General features: G+C 41.2%; 1 protein-coding gene across 1 annotated transcript in view; it reads left to right on the forward strand.

The window, feature by feature from the left end:
• PNPLA7 (patatin-like phospholipase domain containing 7) overlaps positions 1-18235 on the forward strand; it is a gene marked incomplete at its 5' end in the record, with an annotated part of 119299 nt that overhangs the window by 39812 nt on the left and 61252 nt on the right. The window contains 3 exons of the mRNA XM_009697840.1: positions 3564-3677; positions 15684-15744; positions 17904-18053. Of these exons, the coding sequence (XP_009696142.1) occupies positions 3564-3677; positions 15684-15744; positions 17904-18053 (325 nt within the window). The remainder of the gene's footprint in view (positions 1-3563; positions 3678-15683; positions 15745-17903; positions 18054-18235) is intronic.

An 18235-nucleotide genomic window follows, 5' to 3' on the forward strand; every position in this document is an offset into this window, starting at 1 on the left:
CTTTCTTGTACTGGAGCAAATGTTGTAACTGTGTTCGCGCTGGCATGGGTAAATGATGATAATGGTAGTCCAGGAAGGAGCTCAAAAGAGAGCCTTAAGTGATTATATGTACAAATATATACTCCTCCCCGAGTCAGGCTGAATAAGATTTGGAAGATAATAATAATACTATTTCTTGAAACACTTATTTATTAATGTTGTTATAGGAGTGTCTTTGTGTTGTTTGCTGCAGCTGTGGTGGGTTGTCAAAATGTTTAATTTCTTTTTTATGACCAAGGAAATAATCTTATGGGGTGGATCTTCTGATCGCATATCAATTTTACTCATATGAAAGTTCAAGCTAGATCTCTAAGTCTTGTACTATTTACAAACCTGGAAAAATAAGAAAATGTGTTCAAAAGGCTCACTGGGCAGAGTAGCCCAAGGATTTGAATGTGGCTTAAGACAGAAATGATTTTAAGTACTCATGTTGCATGAAACTTCTTTTTTGTCTAAGCAAGAAGAAAAAAACTCTGAATAGATGACATCTCAAACGGTTTATTAAGAATAAATAGAAAGAAGAAAGGTATCATTTACAGGGGAGAACTACAACTCAATGTTAGAATATAGTTTTGATCTCCAAAAAAGGTGAGAATAGCCACATACCTATTTGGTTTGACAGATTCCATGTGCTGAAAATCTAAAATTAGTGCAAAGAAGGCTTTATAACCACAGGGTGTGAAGAGGAGAGAGGTGAGAATGTAGTGAAGATTGAGAATAATCCTACAGATGGTGCAAATGTTGAATGAGAACCCTCTCACTTCCAGTGAAGAGGAAGTATTTTATTAATAGTTTGGAATAACTAATGAAAATAGAGATTAGGAACTGAGGTGATAATATCCAAGGGGAAGCAAAATTTTAATTTCTTGGTGTACACTGTCTGGGACCCGGATATTTTCCATGCTAGAATACCAGGATGTATTTAAATGAAAATATCAAAGCTGTTGACAAGACTTACATAGTACCTGTATGTAAGAGTAGTATAAGATCCAGTTTCTGTAGTCAGTTGGGAATTGCACTAAAGAAATTCCCCGCAATTGCCGGGGTCCGTAACACTGGTGGTGTTGCAAATGCCACTTGCTCCACAGATTTGAACAGCTCCTTGTGAAGGAGGTCTGAAAAAGGTCCCCATCTCCCCTCTGATCTGCCTAGGGAACAATTCGAAAAGACAAAGTCACAGTTTGGAGAAAAAAAAACAACCCTGAGGCTTTGTTTTAAAGTTAAAATTTAATTCCCTTTTTTGCAAATCTCATATTTTCTGAAAGACTTGTGAGCCCTTTGGAGCACGGTTAATTTTATGCACTCATATATCACAGAAAGAGTGGAAAAGGATGTTAGACAGTTTGAGTGGTTTTTTTTTCTTTATACCAATTAAACCAATTGGGTGATGACTGGCTGAGAGGAAAGATTTTATTTTAACAATTGGAAGTCTTAACGTGCTTTCGGGTTAAGGAAGCTAAATTACAGAGCCAAAAACTGTGATAAAAAGCTGGTAAAAGAGAAGAGAGATAAAACAGAAGAAGTTATACAACCACTTGGGGAACCTAAAGGAGACTTGTTTCTCCGTAAATGTATGTACAACGATGGCATGACCTTTTTTTCCCCTTCTGTATAATTAGTTTAAAATGTGATTACATAACAAAACATCCCTGGCATCTGAACAAAAAACAAAGGCTAGGTCTTGCAAAATGTCATTACTTTAAATTTACTTGTGCAGTTTTTCATGCATAGCAATTGAGGTTGATTGAACTGTTCTGCACTAGCTAGAGTTAATATTAGCAGGCTGATCTCAGCTTTCTGGACTAATCACAAGTTTTTGAGATCTAGATGTTCTGGCTATCTGAATTGTCCATTTTGAGCACATGTGGTCTTCCAAGAAAGCACTCTTGTTGGAAGTGGGGTCACGGAGTTGCGTGTTTTAAATTTAATTTTCTTGTACCGTGGGCAGAAGTACATGCCTGGGCACCTGGCACAGCTCAGCCATGGTACATGGCGTTGTATACATTGCGTTAACTTTTTGTCTGTCTGAGCCCCTAGTTCGATACTGAAAGCATTGCTGGTGTTGGAGTTTGCTGTAAACATAGGGTTTGGAACAAATTCTGAAAAAGCCAAAAATCAAACAAACAAAAAACTCCATCAAACCCCTCAACCCCCAAACAAACCAAACAGTTATAAGCTTATATATTATTTGTTTCTTTTTCTACTGGAAAACTTAAAAGGAAAAGTCATATTCACTTTTATCCTAAGTGTCCAGGAATTGCAGTTAGAGTGAGGAATTTTTTGTTTGTGTTTTAACCTTAGTAATTACAGCTACTACAGTGACAACCATTTTTTTTTTTTTTTTCAAAATGACTGATCTATGGATTTTAAACCCAGTAAACATTGCCTGTTGCTAAAACTTGCAAAACTGAGCACCAGGCTGTTTCTAAGCAATTAAATGTTGTAGCTCTGAATGACGCCTTCTCACCTAGCAGGCTGTCTCATTAAGCATGTGAAGATATTTCACCAGGGAATTTGATTTCTGCATTTCATAACAAAACAAGAGCTGGTGGTGGGTCTGGGGCTCTGCAGATGCTGCAGTTGGGGATTCGGGGAACAGCTGCGTTTTGCAGAGTGGGCTTTTAGAACCTGGCTTTGTTTATATTGTGTCAGGTTCTCCCCATAAAGGAGAATATCTCCATATCAATTTTCATTGCGTGATCATTTTCTTCTTTAAACTTCTACTCTCAATAAGATAAATGTTTCTAGGTGAAATAATTGGGTGCTATTCAGGAAGGTGCGTACTGTCACATGTTTTCCTGTTTACTTAGCACAGATACACATGCATATGTAAAAAACAAACAAAACAAAACACAACAAAACCCGAACCCAACTAGAAAAGCAAAGCTCACTTCTGGCCAAAATGTGCTGATTTGCTCCTCATCTGTTTCTTTAATTTTTAGGAACTCTTGATTATTTCAATGTTGTTGATATTCAGCTTCCTAAAGTAAAATGAAAGTATTTCAGGGTGGCATTGAGGAAAGAAAAAAGAAAGAGCAGTAGAGAAGTGAGGTTTTCCTGTCTCTTAGATGGCTTTATCACAATTAAAAATGATGGATTAAAAGACAGAAGTGTTGTTGTGATGGTGAGTTCGTTGTGCGCCTTGTTCTGGCAGGTCTCAGCCTCACTCTGGAGATACGCTGTATGTGAGAGCTTGCAAAAGCTCAAACAGAACTTTCTCGTATAATACTGTCTGTCCGGTGCTATGGGTTCTAGTTCTGTGAAAAACTGCAACTGTCCGATAGCAGAGCATGTGCCCGAGACGTTCGGGTAAAATAGATGCTAATAGTTGTTGCAGATGAATGCACCTTTGGTAAGCTCCCTCTGTAAGCGCCCCTGGGGGAAGATAGCGTTCTGTTTTGAATGTGTGAGCAACAAACATGACAGTCCGATTCTTGGGAATTGTTCAGTTTCTTCATCCTGACATTTCATTTTTGCAACAGGTTGTGAATTCTGTTTAATGTTTTGGCTATGTACTCTTTCAGGTAGAGGCATTAACCCATCAACCTAGAGCCACAACAGTACATGCCGTCAGAGATTCAGAACTTGCCAAACTCCCAGAGGGAGCACTGACGTCTATTAAACGCAAATTTCCCCAGGTAAGAAAATCAGAAGTATTTTCTGTCTATCTCAAAAGATGTCTGAGAAGATAAAACTCTCCGTTAGCACCAAGTCTCTGGGTTTTTTGTATGATTGATGCATACTGAGAAAATATGTTGTTCTCTTTGTCTGCCTGATCTGATCTATACCAGACTTTTGCCAGCTTCGCTTCTCTTTTATCTTCTAATCAGTTTTAGCATGTTTTGTTGCAGGGTTGTTTTGTGTTTATGGAAGTTCATGCTAAATGCAGGACATACATATTTAACAAAGTGGAAATTGCTTAGTGCTATTGGTAGTAAATGAAAGTTTGACTTCTAAAATCACTTTAAAATGTAGTTATTCATTTGTCTTGCTCACTGGGACTCAAAGTCAGCACTTGGTTATATGTCCCTTTATTTCCAGAGCATTGATGTTTGGGGGTTGCTTTCCTTCTTCCTTGCATTTTAGGCTGTCAGTCCTCATTCTGCACTGCCAGATCTGTCTGTGTCCTGAAGACTGTGATTGCTCCCTTTTGAATCTATCAACTCATCCATCTTCTTTAATTCACTTGACATTATACCTCTCTCTTGCAAATCTGGAGACTGACGGACTTGAAATTTAATTCTTTTGTCCCTAAGAGCATCAGGGACATTATACTAAGCACTAAATCATTGCAGTAGCCTTAAAGGCAATTCTTTAATGCAGTTACTTCAAATTATTTCTGATTTTTCTGTTTGCTGTCTTTAAGACATATACTTATTTTACCAGATTTCTTGAAAAAACCTGCAAAAGTAATAAACCTAATTAAAATACTTGTATTCTTTTGCTTTTCTAGGACCTGTAATAACTTTTTTGATTATTTTTTTTTTAACTGTGTAATATAAAGCCTGTATTCATGCAGTCTCATGTTACAAAAACTGTGGGATTTTGTCTGTATTATTGCTAGGATAATTTTGTCATTGCAGTAAGTGTTGAGAAGTTATGCCAATGAAAAATAATCATCCTGGTTTCCCTGTAAGCATTATTTTTGCTTAAGTGTTTCTGAACTTCTGTTGTGGGTTGTTAAGGCAATCCTGTTCTCTGGATCTCTCTTGAATAGTCCTCCGAGTCTGTTCTTCTCTGTTTAATGTAACAGATTTCCTGACCAGATTTATGAACTGGTAGCAGTGTGCAACTGCTGTACATAACTCACCACAAACTGGGTACCGACAGCATGGCATCCTGTCTTGAGCTGCCCTTTTAAATATCACTCTCCCTGTGACTGATCAAGAGGTGAGGCAATGAGCCAGGTGGAATGTAAAACCACTTTTCCTCTTACATAGTGGATGATTTTAAATGTTACTAGTAGATGTTTAAACTGTAAATTACTAGTATCATAGAATGGTTTGCTTGGAAGAGACCTTAAAGATCACCTAGTTCCAAACCCCTGCGATGGGTAGGGACATCTTCCACTAGACCAGGCTGCTCAAAGCCCCGTCCAACCTCGCCTCAACATTTAGCATTTAGTAATGCCTCAAATGCTGATCTTTGGAAAGGCTGTGTTCTAATTCTGCCTTTTTGCCTGGGGCAATAATTGATTTCAGTGACTCTTCTCTCTTTCTTCCCTTTTGCTATTATATCAGTTGGCAGAATTGTTTTCCCCTAAAGAGTGCTCTCAGTGGAGATGTGAATCCTTTTGCTTCACAGTTAAAGTTGAGCTTGAGTGTTACATTTATAGTATGATTCAAAACATTTATTTGTAAAAAATTCAAATGTCTTCCCATGTCTAAAGAGTGCAGCCTATCAGCCTCAAATTCCTGACCTTTTTGAATAAGAAATTAGTTTTCTCTAGACTTGCATATAGTTTGGCTAATTAGTTGCAATGAAACAAAATGCTAAAATAGATCTTTTAAGGAAGTGTGTTGCGAAAAACGTTGTTAGAAAAACACATTCTTGCTGCTGTTTGAGATCTACAAATTCTAAATAGATGTTAAACTGGTATCAAACATGTGAGATCTTACATTTTTACTGTTGGATTATTTTAGAACAAGCATTAGAAATAGAAAGAGGAGTGTAAGATAGACTTTAAGGAGGTGATTTATGCAGTTAATGCCTTCACACTGTCTTAAGAACCTAAGATAAAGTATTTTTTTATATCATCTCAAAGTTCTTGTGTCTTTTCCTTTTGTCTGTTAGGCTTATCAGATAAGAGAGGAAGGACAGAAGTGAGAGGGAATTGAAGTGCTGAAGGAAAACAATAGGGCAGCAAGTTTGAAGTCAAGTAGAAAGTACAAAGTCAGCTTCAAAGTTAAAGGAGTGTACTGGAGAGTTTTTTGAACTGGGATCTAATAAATTACATACAGAGAAAACAGTCTGGGTAGCAGTTTCTTAGAAAAATAATCCAGGCATTAGAAGATGAAAAGCTGACCATGCCTGAACAGTGTAATGCAGTTGCAAAAAAAATAACTATGTTAACAGAATGCTTTTTGGTATGAAATGTTGGAGTTTAACCCCAGCTGGCAACTCAGCACCCCCCTGCAGTGGGACAGGGGAGAGAATCGGAAGGGTAAAATTGAGAAAACTTGTGTGTTGAGGTAAAGGTAAGGAAAAATAAAATCAAAAGCCACGCACACAAGCAAAGCAAACCAAGGAATTCATTCCCCACTGCCCATGGGCAGGCAGGGGTTCAGCCATCTCCAGGACAGCAGGGCTCCATCGCGCCTAACGGTGACTTGGACAGACAAACGCCATCACTCCCAACATCCCCCCCTTCCTTCTTCTTCCTCCAGCTGTATACACTGAGCATGATGTCATACGGTATGGGATATCCCTGGGGTCACTGGGGTCAGCTGTCCCGGCTGTGTCCCCTCCCAACTCCTTGTGCCCCCCCCAGCCTCCTCGCTGGTGGGGTGGGGTGAGGAGCAGAAAAGGCCTTGGCTCTGTGCAAGCCCTGCTCAGCAGTAACGAAAACATCCCTGGGTTATCAGCACTGTTTGGGTCACAAATCCAAACCACAGCCCCGTACCAGCTACTGTGAAGAAAAGTAACTCTGCCCCAGCCAAAACCAGCACGTGAAGAAATCACGTACTGGAAAAGCTTCAGTACCAGCCTGTGGCAGCAGCACATTTGAAGGAGAGTGCAGACCGAACAAAGAGAGTCTAGAGGACACAAAGGCAGCTGACTGGTGTTTAGAAATGTTGACCTATAAAGGCAAAAAGACTGTGAAAGGTTAAGGGAAGACATGGTAGCTATTTTCAGGTGTATAAAGTTGTCTTCTCATAGAAAGGTCGTAAGCTACTCGCCGTATTGGAAGAGAGCAAATGGTAGGGTGCTGAAATTGCAGCAGCTGGATGTTAAGAAAAAGCTGATTCTACTCCCTAGAAAGCCTAAAAGATTGTTACTTGTTTTTATAACCTCTTAAAAAATTATGTTTGAGGTAGTGCTTAGTGCTCAGCAGAGGGGTGGGCCAAGTGAATTCTCTCTGTCCTATTTTCTCTCCTGTTATTCTAGTAGAGTGATTTATACACAGGATTTATGATATTGTTTTCCCCATCCAACCAGAGGTGATAAAGTAATGAAGGGATAGCAGGTGCAATAGTTCTGAAATAATTGACTAGGTAGCAAGAGCTAGCTTGTGATTCAGCAGCGTGGTGGAGGATTTCACTTAGTCCTCTGCAAATCAGAAAACCATCTTATAGGGAAAAAAAAAAAGACAACTCTGCCTCTATCATACCTGTTCCCCTACTGACTGGTAAGATTAAGCTTACCTGAGTCTGACTTGGTGGAATAGTGATGAAACATTGGTGCCTGTCCCCTGAGTCAGGTGAAGTGCTCTCTTAGTTCACACAGGAATCCCACACCAGGTAGGATTGCTTTTGTTGTGGTCTTCCTCTTGGCAGCTTCCGTAGAGCCTAAATAGGGTGTATCTTAACAGCCAAGAACCGGGCAGTTCCTGAGATTGAATTACCCTTTTGATTAGTTACCCTTGAGCTTTACTATTTCCTGTCAAGGGTGAAGAACCCTTTAATTCTGGGAGTTAGTGGAGGGACTTCATCCTGCATACTTTTCAGCAGTCATGATGTGTTTGTAGATGATCCTGAAACAGTTCCAACTCTGGAATGCATTGTGAGAAAATATTACCTGATGGGGAAGAAAATTGTAAACGTGGGTGGTGCTTGCCAAGGAGAACAACATGAGATGAGGGGAATCATGCTCTATTAGTCCGTGCAGTAATTCAAATTCCTTGAGCTGTGATGTACAATCTGGAAAAATTGCACAGCTGATCCTTGGGGAAGCACCATATGCTTGCCCTCTGTTTTGTCTTCTCCCCTGGGCATCTGCTTTGGTCCTGTCAGAGACAGCGTACTGGTCTGCTGGGATCTTTGGTGTAACCCTCTATAGCTCCTGTTATTCTGAGGAATGAAACAGATGGGTGAGCATGGGAAATCTAATCTCAGTTATAAGTAACAGCCAAAATTTCAGAGTATGTGCCCAGAAACGACAGATGTTGACTTCCAGATCCTGTTCAGTCTGCAGAAGTCAAATCTACATCTTCTAGCTTCTCAGGAAAGCATCCCAACCGTGAGACACTCTGGATATGGCATCCTAGACATTCCCAGTTGAAAGTGGTCCACAGTGCAAAACTTCTTTGTTTTCTCTGGACTCCTGCCTGAGGGCCACAGCTCTCCAGAAGAGCCATCAAGGCACTCAGCCAGCAGGAGCATTTGCTCCTCTGACAGCCTCGGTGCTTGCTTCTGGGGCTGCCTGAAGCTTTTCAGCATTGCAGGAGTGAAAGGGAATTGATTCTTTCTATTTTCATCACTGCCTTCAGTTCTGAAAAGTAGGACAGAGAATCAGCTCATGATTTTTGGCACCACAAAGCGGTTTCGAATCAGTAGCAGGAGTGCAGAATTTGTGAACAGATTATAGAGATGTTCTAACATCAGTGTATAACTTGGATCACATTTCATAGATTATCTTTGCCTCTGCTGAGCTGAGGCAATTTTTATAATTCTAACTTGAAATTTAGATCTGCTGTAGCTGGTGGAAATTGCACTGAGAAATTGCTTTGGAGCTGGGGGCAGGGGGGTGAACTGTAAGACAATCTTTTGCATGCTAGAAATGCATGTGAGAAAATATGGAGTTTTTCTGCATCTTTCTTTTAATTCTCTAAGTCTGCCCTTGGGGTTTAAATATATTCAGAACCCATCATCCATCTTGAACAGTGAGTCCTCCTATCTTTGTATGTATATCTTAACCAGAGCTTTTCTGTAGTGGATGGAGCCTTCCCTAGGGTTATCTGCCTTACAAAGTGAGTTTGGTAATGTGCCCTCTTTTCAAAACGCTTCCCTCAGGCTTTGTGTATATTGTGCATCACGTTATTTAAGCTTGATGTGGCACTGTGGAATAGGTCAGGCGAGGACATGCTTCTAGATTTTTCTGTATTTGTTCTCATGGCCCATTAAAATTAAAATAAGTTTTCCTTGACTGTAGGAGAAGTGGATGTGAAAAGAAGAAAAATGTTCAGCGGAAGCGCGGTCACCAGCTGTAGCTGCCCGACATGAGGCAGGCAGGAGTGAGTGCTTAGTCATAGCGGTGGTGCGAGAATGACATTTTTCTTCAAGACACAATTGATCACAAGCGTTAGAAGCTCAAACAGCCCCAGGATAAAGCTTCAGTTCTGTATGCTTTAACGGCATTTATAAAGGTGCCAGGAATTGTTGCGAGTGAGCATTTAAGATTTGTTTTGTCATGGCGGTTCTCAAACCGTCAGAAGTTTTCATCGGAGACTCCTTGCTAAGCTCCCCGATTCTGTGACAAGCAGAGTGATTTATCTGATCTGGGGTCATGTAAAGCTTCAATAATGCCATTTTTTCGTTCGAGTTGAGGATCTAATTTGCCTCTCCTCCTCCCTTGTTCCTCAAAAATAAACCTTAAGAAAGCTGGTAGAGAATAATCTCAGCTCCTGGAAAGAGCTCCACAGAAATGAACCTGCTGTTATGTGAATTTGTATAGGTAACATGGCTGTTAGGACTATTTTACCCCAATTGCATTTACTTTGTAGACTAGAAGACCCTTGGCAGCCCTATTTTCCATGCTAGCTTAGTCACATTGGGTCTCTGTGTGGTAGAAAGCCCTTTTACATGTCCTTTAACTAAATCACATGTGTATGTGAAGGTCTATAATACCCTGCTGTGAAGGCACCAATAAATTGTTATTTGACATATTTAATTTAAAGGTGGCCTACTGGATGACTGATTTGAAGTTTTAAAGGCTTAACTATTAAGGATCTTATTTTTAAACTTCAAAGTCATCGGAGAAAGTCCTTAGCTCACCTGCAAGCCATCTTGTTTGCTGTGAGAATACTGTCTTTTGGATGTGGGTGATGATAGAGGGGATCGGAATAGCCTTGGAAGGAAAACCACATTCACACTTGTAGGTTTATATATCTCTTGGTTGTACAGGATTGAAACTGGCGTGTCCGGCTTGTTCCTAGGTTATTTTAGCCAAGGCTGGTTTCCTGAACCAGGAACCTGCACGAAGACAACGCTGGCGGGGGATGGTACTGTCCTTCCTCGGGACTGGCCCTTTGCTTTCTTGCATAGGAGCTTTGTTGCTTAGATTTAAAATAGCATACAATTAAACCTGAACCTTAGTGCAGCGTGGAGCAAAGTTCATTAATGTATCTTTTAGTTTTTGGTTTTGTTCTTATATATGTTTCTCTTGTTGTAACAAGAATGGATTTGTACTACATACACAGTACCTTTTACAGTAATTAGTTGTTACTGTGAATTTGGATATTGGTGTGGATTTTGTGAAGTTTTCCCATGATTTTTCTAACAGTTTTGTTGAAAGTTAGCTAAGATGAGAAAAAGCTTTGTTTGGTACCATCATTATCTATTAGCAGATAGTCAATTTGCTGGGCAATCCGTACTATTCACAAAATGAAATAAATATCCAAAGGAAAAAGTATTTTATGACTGAATTCTCATGAAAATCCCTTTCAAAAGGGCTTATTGTAAATTAAGTTTCACAGTTGCATAGGAACAAAAGCTTTAACTAAAACCCAGCCTTGGAAGATTAGCTAGATGTGGATAATAGGTTGAAATATTTCGAAGGATTATAGGAAATACAACGCTACAGAGTGACCATAAACACTTGCTGTGGCAATTACAGTAGCTGTGAAGCCAGCGGTGCTGAGGATAACTCCTAAGACCTGAGATGGATGGAGTAGTCAGCTGTGCGTTTGCCCCATCGCCAGCAGGTGATGCAGAGCTGTAATACTGCCTGGCCTCATCGTTGGAGGATATTTGTTTTGAAACTGGAATTAGTCATCCTAAAGTAGGCAAACACAGTCCCCTTGGGAATGTGAAGTTCAGTCCTTGCCCTGCAATGCAGAGGCTGCAGGTCTGTAGAGTAATTTAACATCAGTTAAGCAGAGGGGGAATTAATGGTTTCCCAGAGCCTTCTCTGTAGCAGATGCGGAAACAGACTTTCACGTTCAATAGGAGGGAGCTGGGGGAATTGGAGGCTGCTAAGAGAGCTCGAATGGGTCTTACTGGGGATGGAGCCGATTCAGAAATAGCCAGGAAGACAACGTGTTTCTAGGTAGATGAGGTGGTAAGTGGTAAGCTGGGTCAGAGAGGTGGAATTGTGCTGAGGGAAGTGCTCTCTAACGCCATTTGAAGAAGAGAAATCTTTATCCTGTTTTGCCCTGCACAAAAGTGTTCTGGTGAGTTAGTCTGAAAAAGTCCGTAGGTGAGGGGTGGAACAAAACCATTTTATTTCACTTGTAAAATGTGTGTCTCGACTGAATGTCCTGCTCTGGGGCAGGTGTTACGAATTTACAGTTGCAGTAGGGTCTGTGAGAGCAGGAGAGGTTTGGGGGCTTTTGGAGAATGGTACCAATGCACCTGGAATCCTGAGTAGCTTTTGAGGTGGAGAAATACTCAGGTTTTTAGACCTGTAAGGTCAGTTTTCTTCCTTCTGGCCTGAAAAGTCTTTTGCGTAAGCTCAGGAGAGTGGATTTTTGTTTGCTTTGGGGCTTTTTTTGAAAGTTGACTCAGTCATCTTTATGACCCAGGCAAGCTCCATGGCTCCAGCATCCAGACTGGCGCTGCGAGACCCCGGAGGTGTGTATTTAGGTTGCTGGCAAAGCCTTGTGACCTTTCTGAGTCATTTCACAGCTTGAGACGGCGGCAGCGGATAGGAGAGTGTGCTCCTTGTCACAAGGACAACTTTCACCTGCAGCGTGGCAATTTCAGCGGTGTAGCTCTGTTCACACCTAGCCTTACACCAGAAGTCCCTAATCGATGTCTCTGCTTCTCATTACTGCTTGAAGTGGTTAACTGTGATTAACAGAGCAGGATCTCTCTGGCTAGCATGGTTTCTAATCATGAAGATAGATAACTTCAACTTCCTCACAAACTTAAACAAGTTTGGCTCTATCCCTAGGACAAGGGGTCGAAAAGTTGCATTTACTTTGCAGGCAATTAATGAGTTTTGCCTAATTTAGAAACCTCCTGGTGTTCTTGGATAAGTTTGGATTCCAACTCGCTGCCTTTTTTGCAGTGCAGATTTTTCTTCAAACCTTGCATCTGAACGGCCTGATTCTGTGCCAGCGGATTGGGCTGTGGCTTGGTGTCTGTGGAGAGCGGGGTACGTGTTTGCGGGGCTGGGTGGATGGGTGCTAGAACCGACTGTAACATCCAGGATGTGCCGTAGGGATGAGCCCAGCAGCTGCTTCCGACTGTGCTGTGAAGGCTGTCTAGCCTTGGGTGACGGTGACACTGTGGAAATGAGACAATTTGGCGTGTACAGATGTCTGGGAGGTGCTCTGTGCTCTTCTGGCACCCGTGCTTGGGAAAGATTGACGTTTGCATGGGAGAGGGGGTAGAAGTCTTGCCTACTTTTGGAAGAACAGTACCGAGTCCATCGCTGGCTCGGCTGTGCTGGGGACAGTGCTGGAGGCTGTATGGCACAACGCACCCCCGGAGTAGTGAGCACTCAGTGTTTCTTCCAGGTCAATCCAGTTTTCCCAGCAGCACTGCCAGAGTTCCTACTTTCCCCCTCACTGCCAATTCCCAGAGCTTTTCCTACAAAATACAGCTAAATAGGTAGGGTGGGAATAAGTGACTGCTGAATCACTGCCCAGATGTCTGCACCAAGGTACCCCCCTGCCAGTGCCCTGTATTCTGTCTTTCTCCTGCTTCCATCTCCTCCAGGCACGCTTGGAATAACTCTGTTTCCCTTCAATCCCTGTCTGAGACCTCCTAGCCCAAGGGCTAATTTCTACTTGATTCCTCCTCCTCCCTTCCCCAAGCTAAACCAGCCCCCTCCATGCCACCCCAGGTCCTCTCCTGGGTCCCCTGGCTTCCTTGCCATTGTCTCTCGGGCTTCATTGAGCTGTGCTGCTCCTTCTTGTGCCCTGTTACTGGGAGGGTTAGAGTAAACGTGCTTGGAAACCTGAAGGATGATGTTTGTTGGTTTGGGTTTTTTTTTGTCTGTTGGTTTTGAATTCTCCCCAGTTGTACTGAATTTGGTGAGAGCTGCTCTGGCTGCCCTGCACAGTAATGGGTGTAGGTCGATCACTGAAGGTTGGGTCTGTTGTCAATGGAGAGATGTGATTTATATTGACTTCTCCCTCAGACAGTTGGACAAGTCTCTTTTTTTAAGGGAAAACATTGCCTTTTTGTGAAAGAAAAATTAGTGTATGTCATATAAAACTCCAAGGAAATTTCAGGCCAGTTCTTAGCTCTGATCCCAAATTGATGTTCCTTCGACGTTGCCATGACTGCGACAGAGTGACTCATCCCGTTATGGTTAGCAATTTGCTTGTCTTACAAAGTCACCGGGGAAATAATTTTTCCCTATCTATACGTACCAAGGCTGTAAGCTTTGCTCTAGCAAACAAGACAAACAATATTTCCTGGTAATAGAAGCAGCCAACTGGAAAATGAGACCAATAGGTTCTATTCTTAGTTCCATCATTAACCTTGGACATTTTCTTTAACTTAGGTGGAGCTCTCCTTAGCTGTCTCTAAAGCAGAAAAAGTTATAAATACAGGAGATGGTTTTAGTAAGTAATTAAAATTCTGACGTTTAAAGTGTTTCAGAAGTGTAAAATGTTCATAACACCTCCCAAAACTGCTTAGGGAAAGTTCTAGTGTGCAGATACAGGTTGTTAGGTGAAGGCATGGGAGCTGGATATAGCGAACGTTCTTGGGAGGCAGGTTGTCTCCCTTAGGAAGAGCAATCATTCTCATAATTTTTAGTGAGAATTCACTCTGTCCCTCCCTGCTCCCTGTAGTTGGGGAAATTTTGCGTAGCTACACCCAGCGCCAGTTATTAAATCCCAGCACTGCAGATCTTGGCGTTGTTAAAGTGGTAACGAGTCTGCTGGGTCATCATCAGCTCTTGTTATATTTTGGATAAATGGAAGCATTTTAGATCCCGTGTGAGATTCCAGGATAAGGAAGGAGGCTGAGAGCTCACCTGCGGTCAGGACCTGCCGTCGTTCTGCCATCGCTCGTTAGCGTCAGCGGTCGTGCTGCATCGGTGCTCTGGGGAAGCGGGCATGGACAATGTGTGTCCGCTGTTGGGGCAAATAAGAGAAACTTGAAGCTGGTCTTGGATCACTGAGGAGATAGTTGATGTGGTATCTTTAGGAACTTGCAGTTACAGATATGGGACAGAAATTACTGAAATAAATTTGTTTAGCTCTTGCTCTGGCATACCTCACGCTGTGTTGGAAGCTACCCGTTTGCTCTGCCCCCTTCTTCCTACAGACACTTAAACAACTCTGGTGCTTATTAAAGCTATGGAGTTCCATTGTCTAGGGCAATTTATTGGGCTGGGTTGGTTGGTTGGTTTTTAAAGCAGGATATATACATGATTCTGATGGGCATGCTGACCTGTCTTGATGCTTACGTGGTCTTTTATTTGAAAGTTGCATCTTGAAGTGCCTGTTCTTATGGGAACAGTGTGTCTGTCTGTCCAAAATCCAAGGCAGCCATTTGCTGCTGCTTCTTTAGCTTCTTAAGAGTCTGGAGAACTTCTGTTGTGGTAGTTTTTGGGGTGGGTTTTTTTATGTCCTCCTGAAGATTAGAGTTCTTTTGACTTTAAATTATTTGTCTGGGGGATAGTATCTAATGATTGCTCTATTAATTCTCTAATGCATTTAAATATCTCTTTTCCTCATTTGGTAAAACATTTGCGCATAGGTTTTCAGAATAAATGATGCATTTTCCAAGTCTGTCACTCCTTGGTATTGCAATTATTAGTCTTCTGCTACACTGCTTGTTGGGAATTATTGATTGTTCATGTTGGAGAGAAGCTTGTCAGTTTTCAGATATGCTTGGCTATTTGAATATTGGTTTATATTGATATAAGTCCTGTTGGAAAAAAGCTGGGGGAAAAAGGTACCACGCAAACCTGATTTGGGGGGAAAAGCAATTTCTTAGATAGTTTGTTCTGATTCTGTAGGTGTTTAGTGTGTATGTATCCCTTTTATTCAAGGTGGCTTAAATTGCTTACTGTAAATGCTGACTAATTCACAGGGGGTGGGTGGTAGAAGGAAGTTTGGGGGGGGGAATATGTTTGAGTACAGACTTGAACCTCTTTGAGCCCTTAGTAGCTGCAGAAGGTGAAGATGTGCAACAGCCACTGAATAGTGAGAGTGACTGAGAGGTGGGAGCGTGCCGCAGAGACAAATGAGGGGAACTGAAATTGCAATTTGACACGGTTCCCAAAATAATTGGATTTTTTTCTTTTGTTCCCAAAGCAAGTCAAATACTGCTGTAGTTTGTTTTGTTTTCTTGTTTTTCTGGATTAGAGTAAAATAAGGTAAAAGAAATCAAGTCAAATTATCAGTCACCTTACGTTACAGCCAGGAAAGAAGCTACGGCTACAAAACCTTGTCTCTGCATGGTTCAACTCGAGACAACATCTTACAAAAGTTTGAAAGTATCCATTTAGATGCACTATTTTTTTAGTACATTCTGCCTGAATGTTTGTTTCTTTTCTTCTTCTTTCTCTCCCATTGCTAGGTTGTGACTAGACTTATTCACTTGCTGGGCGAGAAGATTCTTGGCAGTCTTCAGCAGGGAGGTAAGACTCATTCCTGGGCTATTCCCATTGATGCTGGTGCTTCCTTGGAGCTAGATTTACATCGTGAAATCTGGAAACAGAAAGTGCATACCTAAAAAGAGAATTTGTCGCTAAATATTTTAGCTGTTGTCACAAGTGAATGGTGATTTTATCATATATATGTGTACATTTTTTTTTTTTTTGGCAGAGCATGGTTAATTAAGTGTGGGAATGGAATGATTTGCAACTGAGATAGATAAGTACTGCTTGAAATTTCCTGCAAGAGAAGAGCTCAACGGGAACGTTGGAAATAGCAGCTGTAATCGACTTGAATCAGATAGTCATGCTGAGTGGCATCTGCATGTAGACTGACTTAATAAGTCTGTATTTGCATTATCTTAATGAGTTGTCTGAGGGGAAATGGTCTGCTCTGGGTTGGTTCTCAAGCTTTGTTTATGTGGCAGAGGCAAAACAAAATATGTTTACCGATTGAATAGAGTAGGAGGAGATTTTCCAAATTTTCTTGAGCAGCTTTTAAAAGAAAACAGATGCACTTTAACTACTGAGAGTGTTGTGGGGTTCTTTGCTGTTCTGGGTTTTTTTTGGGGTTTTTTTGGTTGGGGTTTTTTAATTACTTTTATTGCTGTTTTTGCAATAATCCAAGGAGACTGAAATGAGGTAGCCAACTCTCATGTTTTGGAACAGTCTTGGGGAGCAAATCTCAAAGTTCACTCCTTCTTTCCGGGCTCAATTTTCTGTACACAATCGATTGGGTACGAATCTCTAGTGATAATTGTACTTAAATGCTTTTGTGGCCTAGGGACTAGGCACTGCTTGGGAAGTAGGGCAATACAGGATCTGGAGAAAATGGGAGGAAAATTAGTGGCAGTAATAGGAGTTCAATCAGAGAATCACTGTGGAAGTTCTGAGGAGGGAAGGATGGATGGAGATGAAGGGGTTGAGCAGTGATGTGTAACTTGTTTGAAGCTACAAATATCTTCTTGAAGATCACCAAAAAGAGTGGAAAAACTATTTAGTGTTCTGTGCAGAGCTATTTTAGAAGACTTGAAATGAATAACTCAGTCGCTTGAATATATTTGAAAAAAGTTTATCTGATATTTCTTTGTGTCCTGCAGTGTACTGTCGATTGTGCACATAGACTTTGAATGAGTTTTCATCTGGTATATCAAGTACTTCCATGTGTCCATCTCAAGAATTCCTCTTAATGGTGCATCTTAAGCCTTTGCTGGGTGAATGGGATAAGCAGGGCATTAAATCCTAACTTAGATGACGATAAGTTTATTGTGTACTTAGAACTGAGTTGATAGGCAGCAAAGTAAGGCTGTCTGAGAAGGTTTAGTTAAAAAGAAAAGAAATAGTGTCAAAGTAAAAAGAACAGTTTGTAGAACACTCCTATCATTGATCTCTTCCTGTTCTAAGCTATCTGGGAAGATCTTAATCTTTGTCGCATGCCTTGCATACTTCTGTCAAAAAATGCTTTCCTCTGCCCATACTCTTTGTCCTTACTCAGCTTATCATATTATATTGGAGATACTTCCACAGTTACTTTGCAGCTACTTCAGAGCTTCCAGATTTTATTTTAATACTCCAAAGCACGTATCTGTAAAGCTCCACGTTTTCCCATCTTGGAGAGAAGTGAAAATAGGTGGAGATACACATTCCCTATAGGAACTTTGTTGAAAATAGGTATTTATTTCCTTGATCAGGAATACCATAAAAAGTGAATGTTAATTTTTGGAAAGTTTTGATACTGACAACAGGTTTTTGGGTTTTCTTAGTTAAGCTAATTCCTCTTGGGGGCTAAATCAATGCCTATTCCAAAGTTGTGGCTATTCAAAGTGCCTTTTTATCTTTTCCTTAACAGGTCAGGTAAGTGCATGTTGCATTTAACCTGATCCTGGCATCCAGATATTTTTAACACTGCCTAACTTCTACCCACGCATGCTATGAGAGCAGCCAAAAATGATGGAAATTGATCTTCGCCCTCTTATGAATGAAATATGTGGGCACTCTTCCCTTTTATGTGATATGGACGATGTTACATTTGTCTTAGGTTAAGCAATTCAGTGACACTTTCCTTGCTGCCTGACAGTTGAAAACAAGGAAATGAGCCCTGGCTTTCTTGGTTGGCTGATGGCAAGTTTTTTCTTTTCCAACAGGTCATCCTCTTGGATTACACAGCTCGAGTAGCAAGTGGGATGCCGGAAATCCTGCCAGCAATCTCTCCACAGTAGCAATTATGCCGGTGTCTGAAGAGGTGCCACTTACGGCTTTTACTCTGGAGCTCAAGCATGCTCTGAGTGCTGTGGGTAAGAAGTGTTTACATGTTACTGCATCACGCGAAATCAATTATTCTTGTCTTTTTAGAGATGTATGGCCAGGTACCTGTCTTAGTCAAAGGTGGATTCATGCTGCATTAGGAGGGGGTAGTTGTACAGCAGTGCTCAGGATCAGCCTTTTTCGTGATCTCTTGCTTCTTTGTTCCCATCCC

Source organism: Cariama cristata, unplaced genomic scaffold (assembly GCF_000690535.1).
Source record: "Cariama cristata isolate BGI_N322 unplaced genomic scaffold, ASM69053v1 scaffold14743, whole genome shotgun sequence".
Taxonomy (NCBI): Eukaryota; Metazoa; Chordata; class Aves; order Cariamiformes; family Cariamidae; genus Cariama; species Cariama cristata.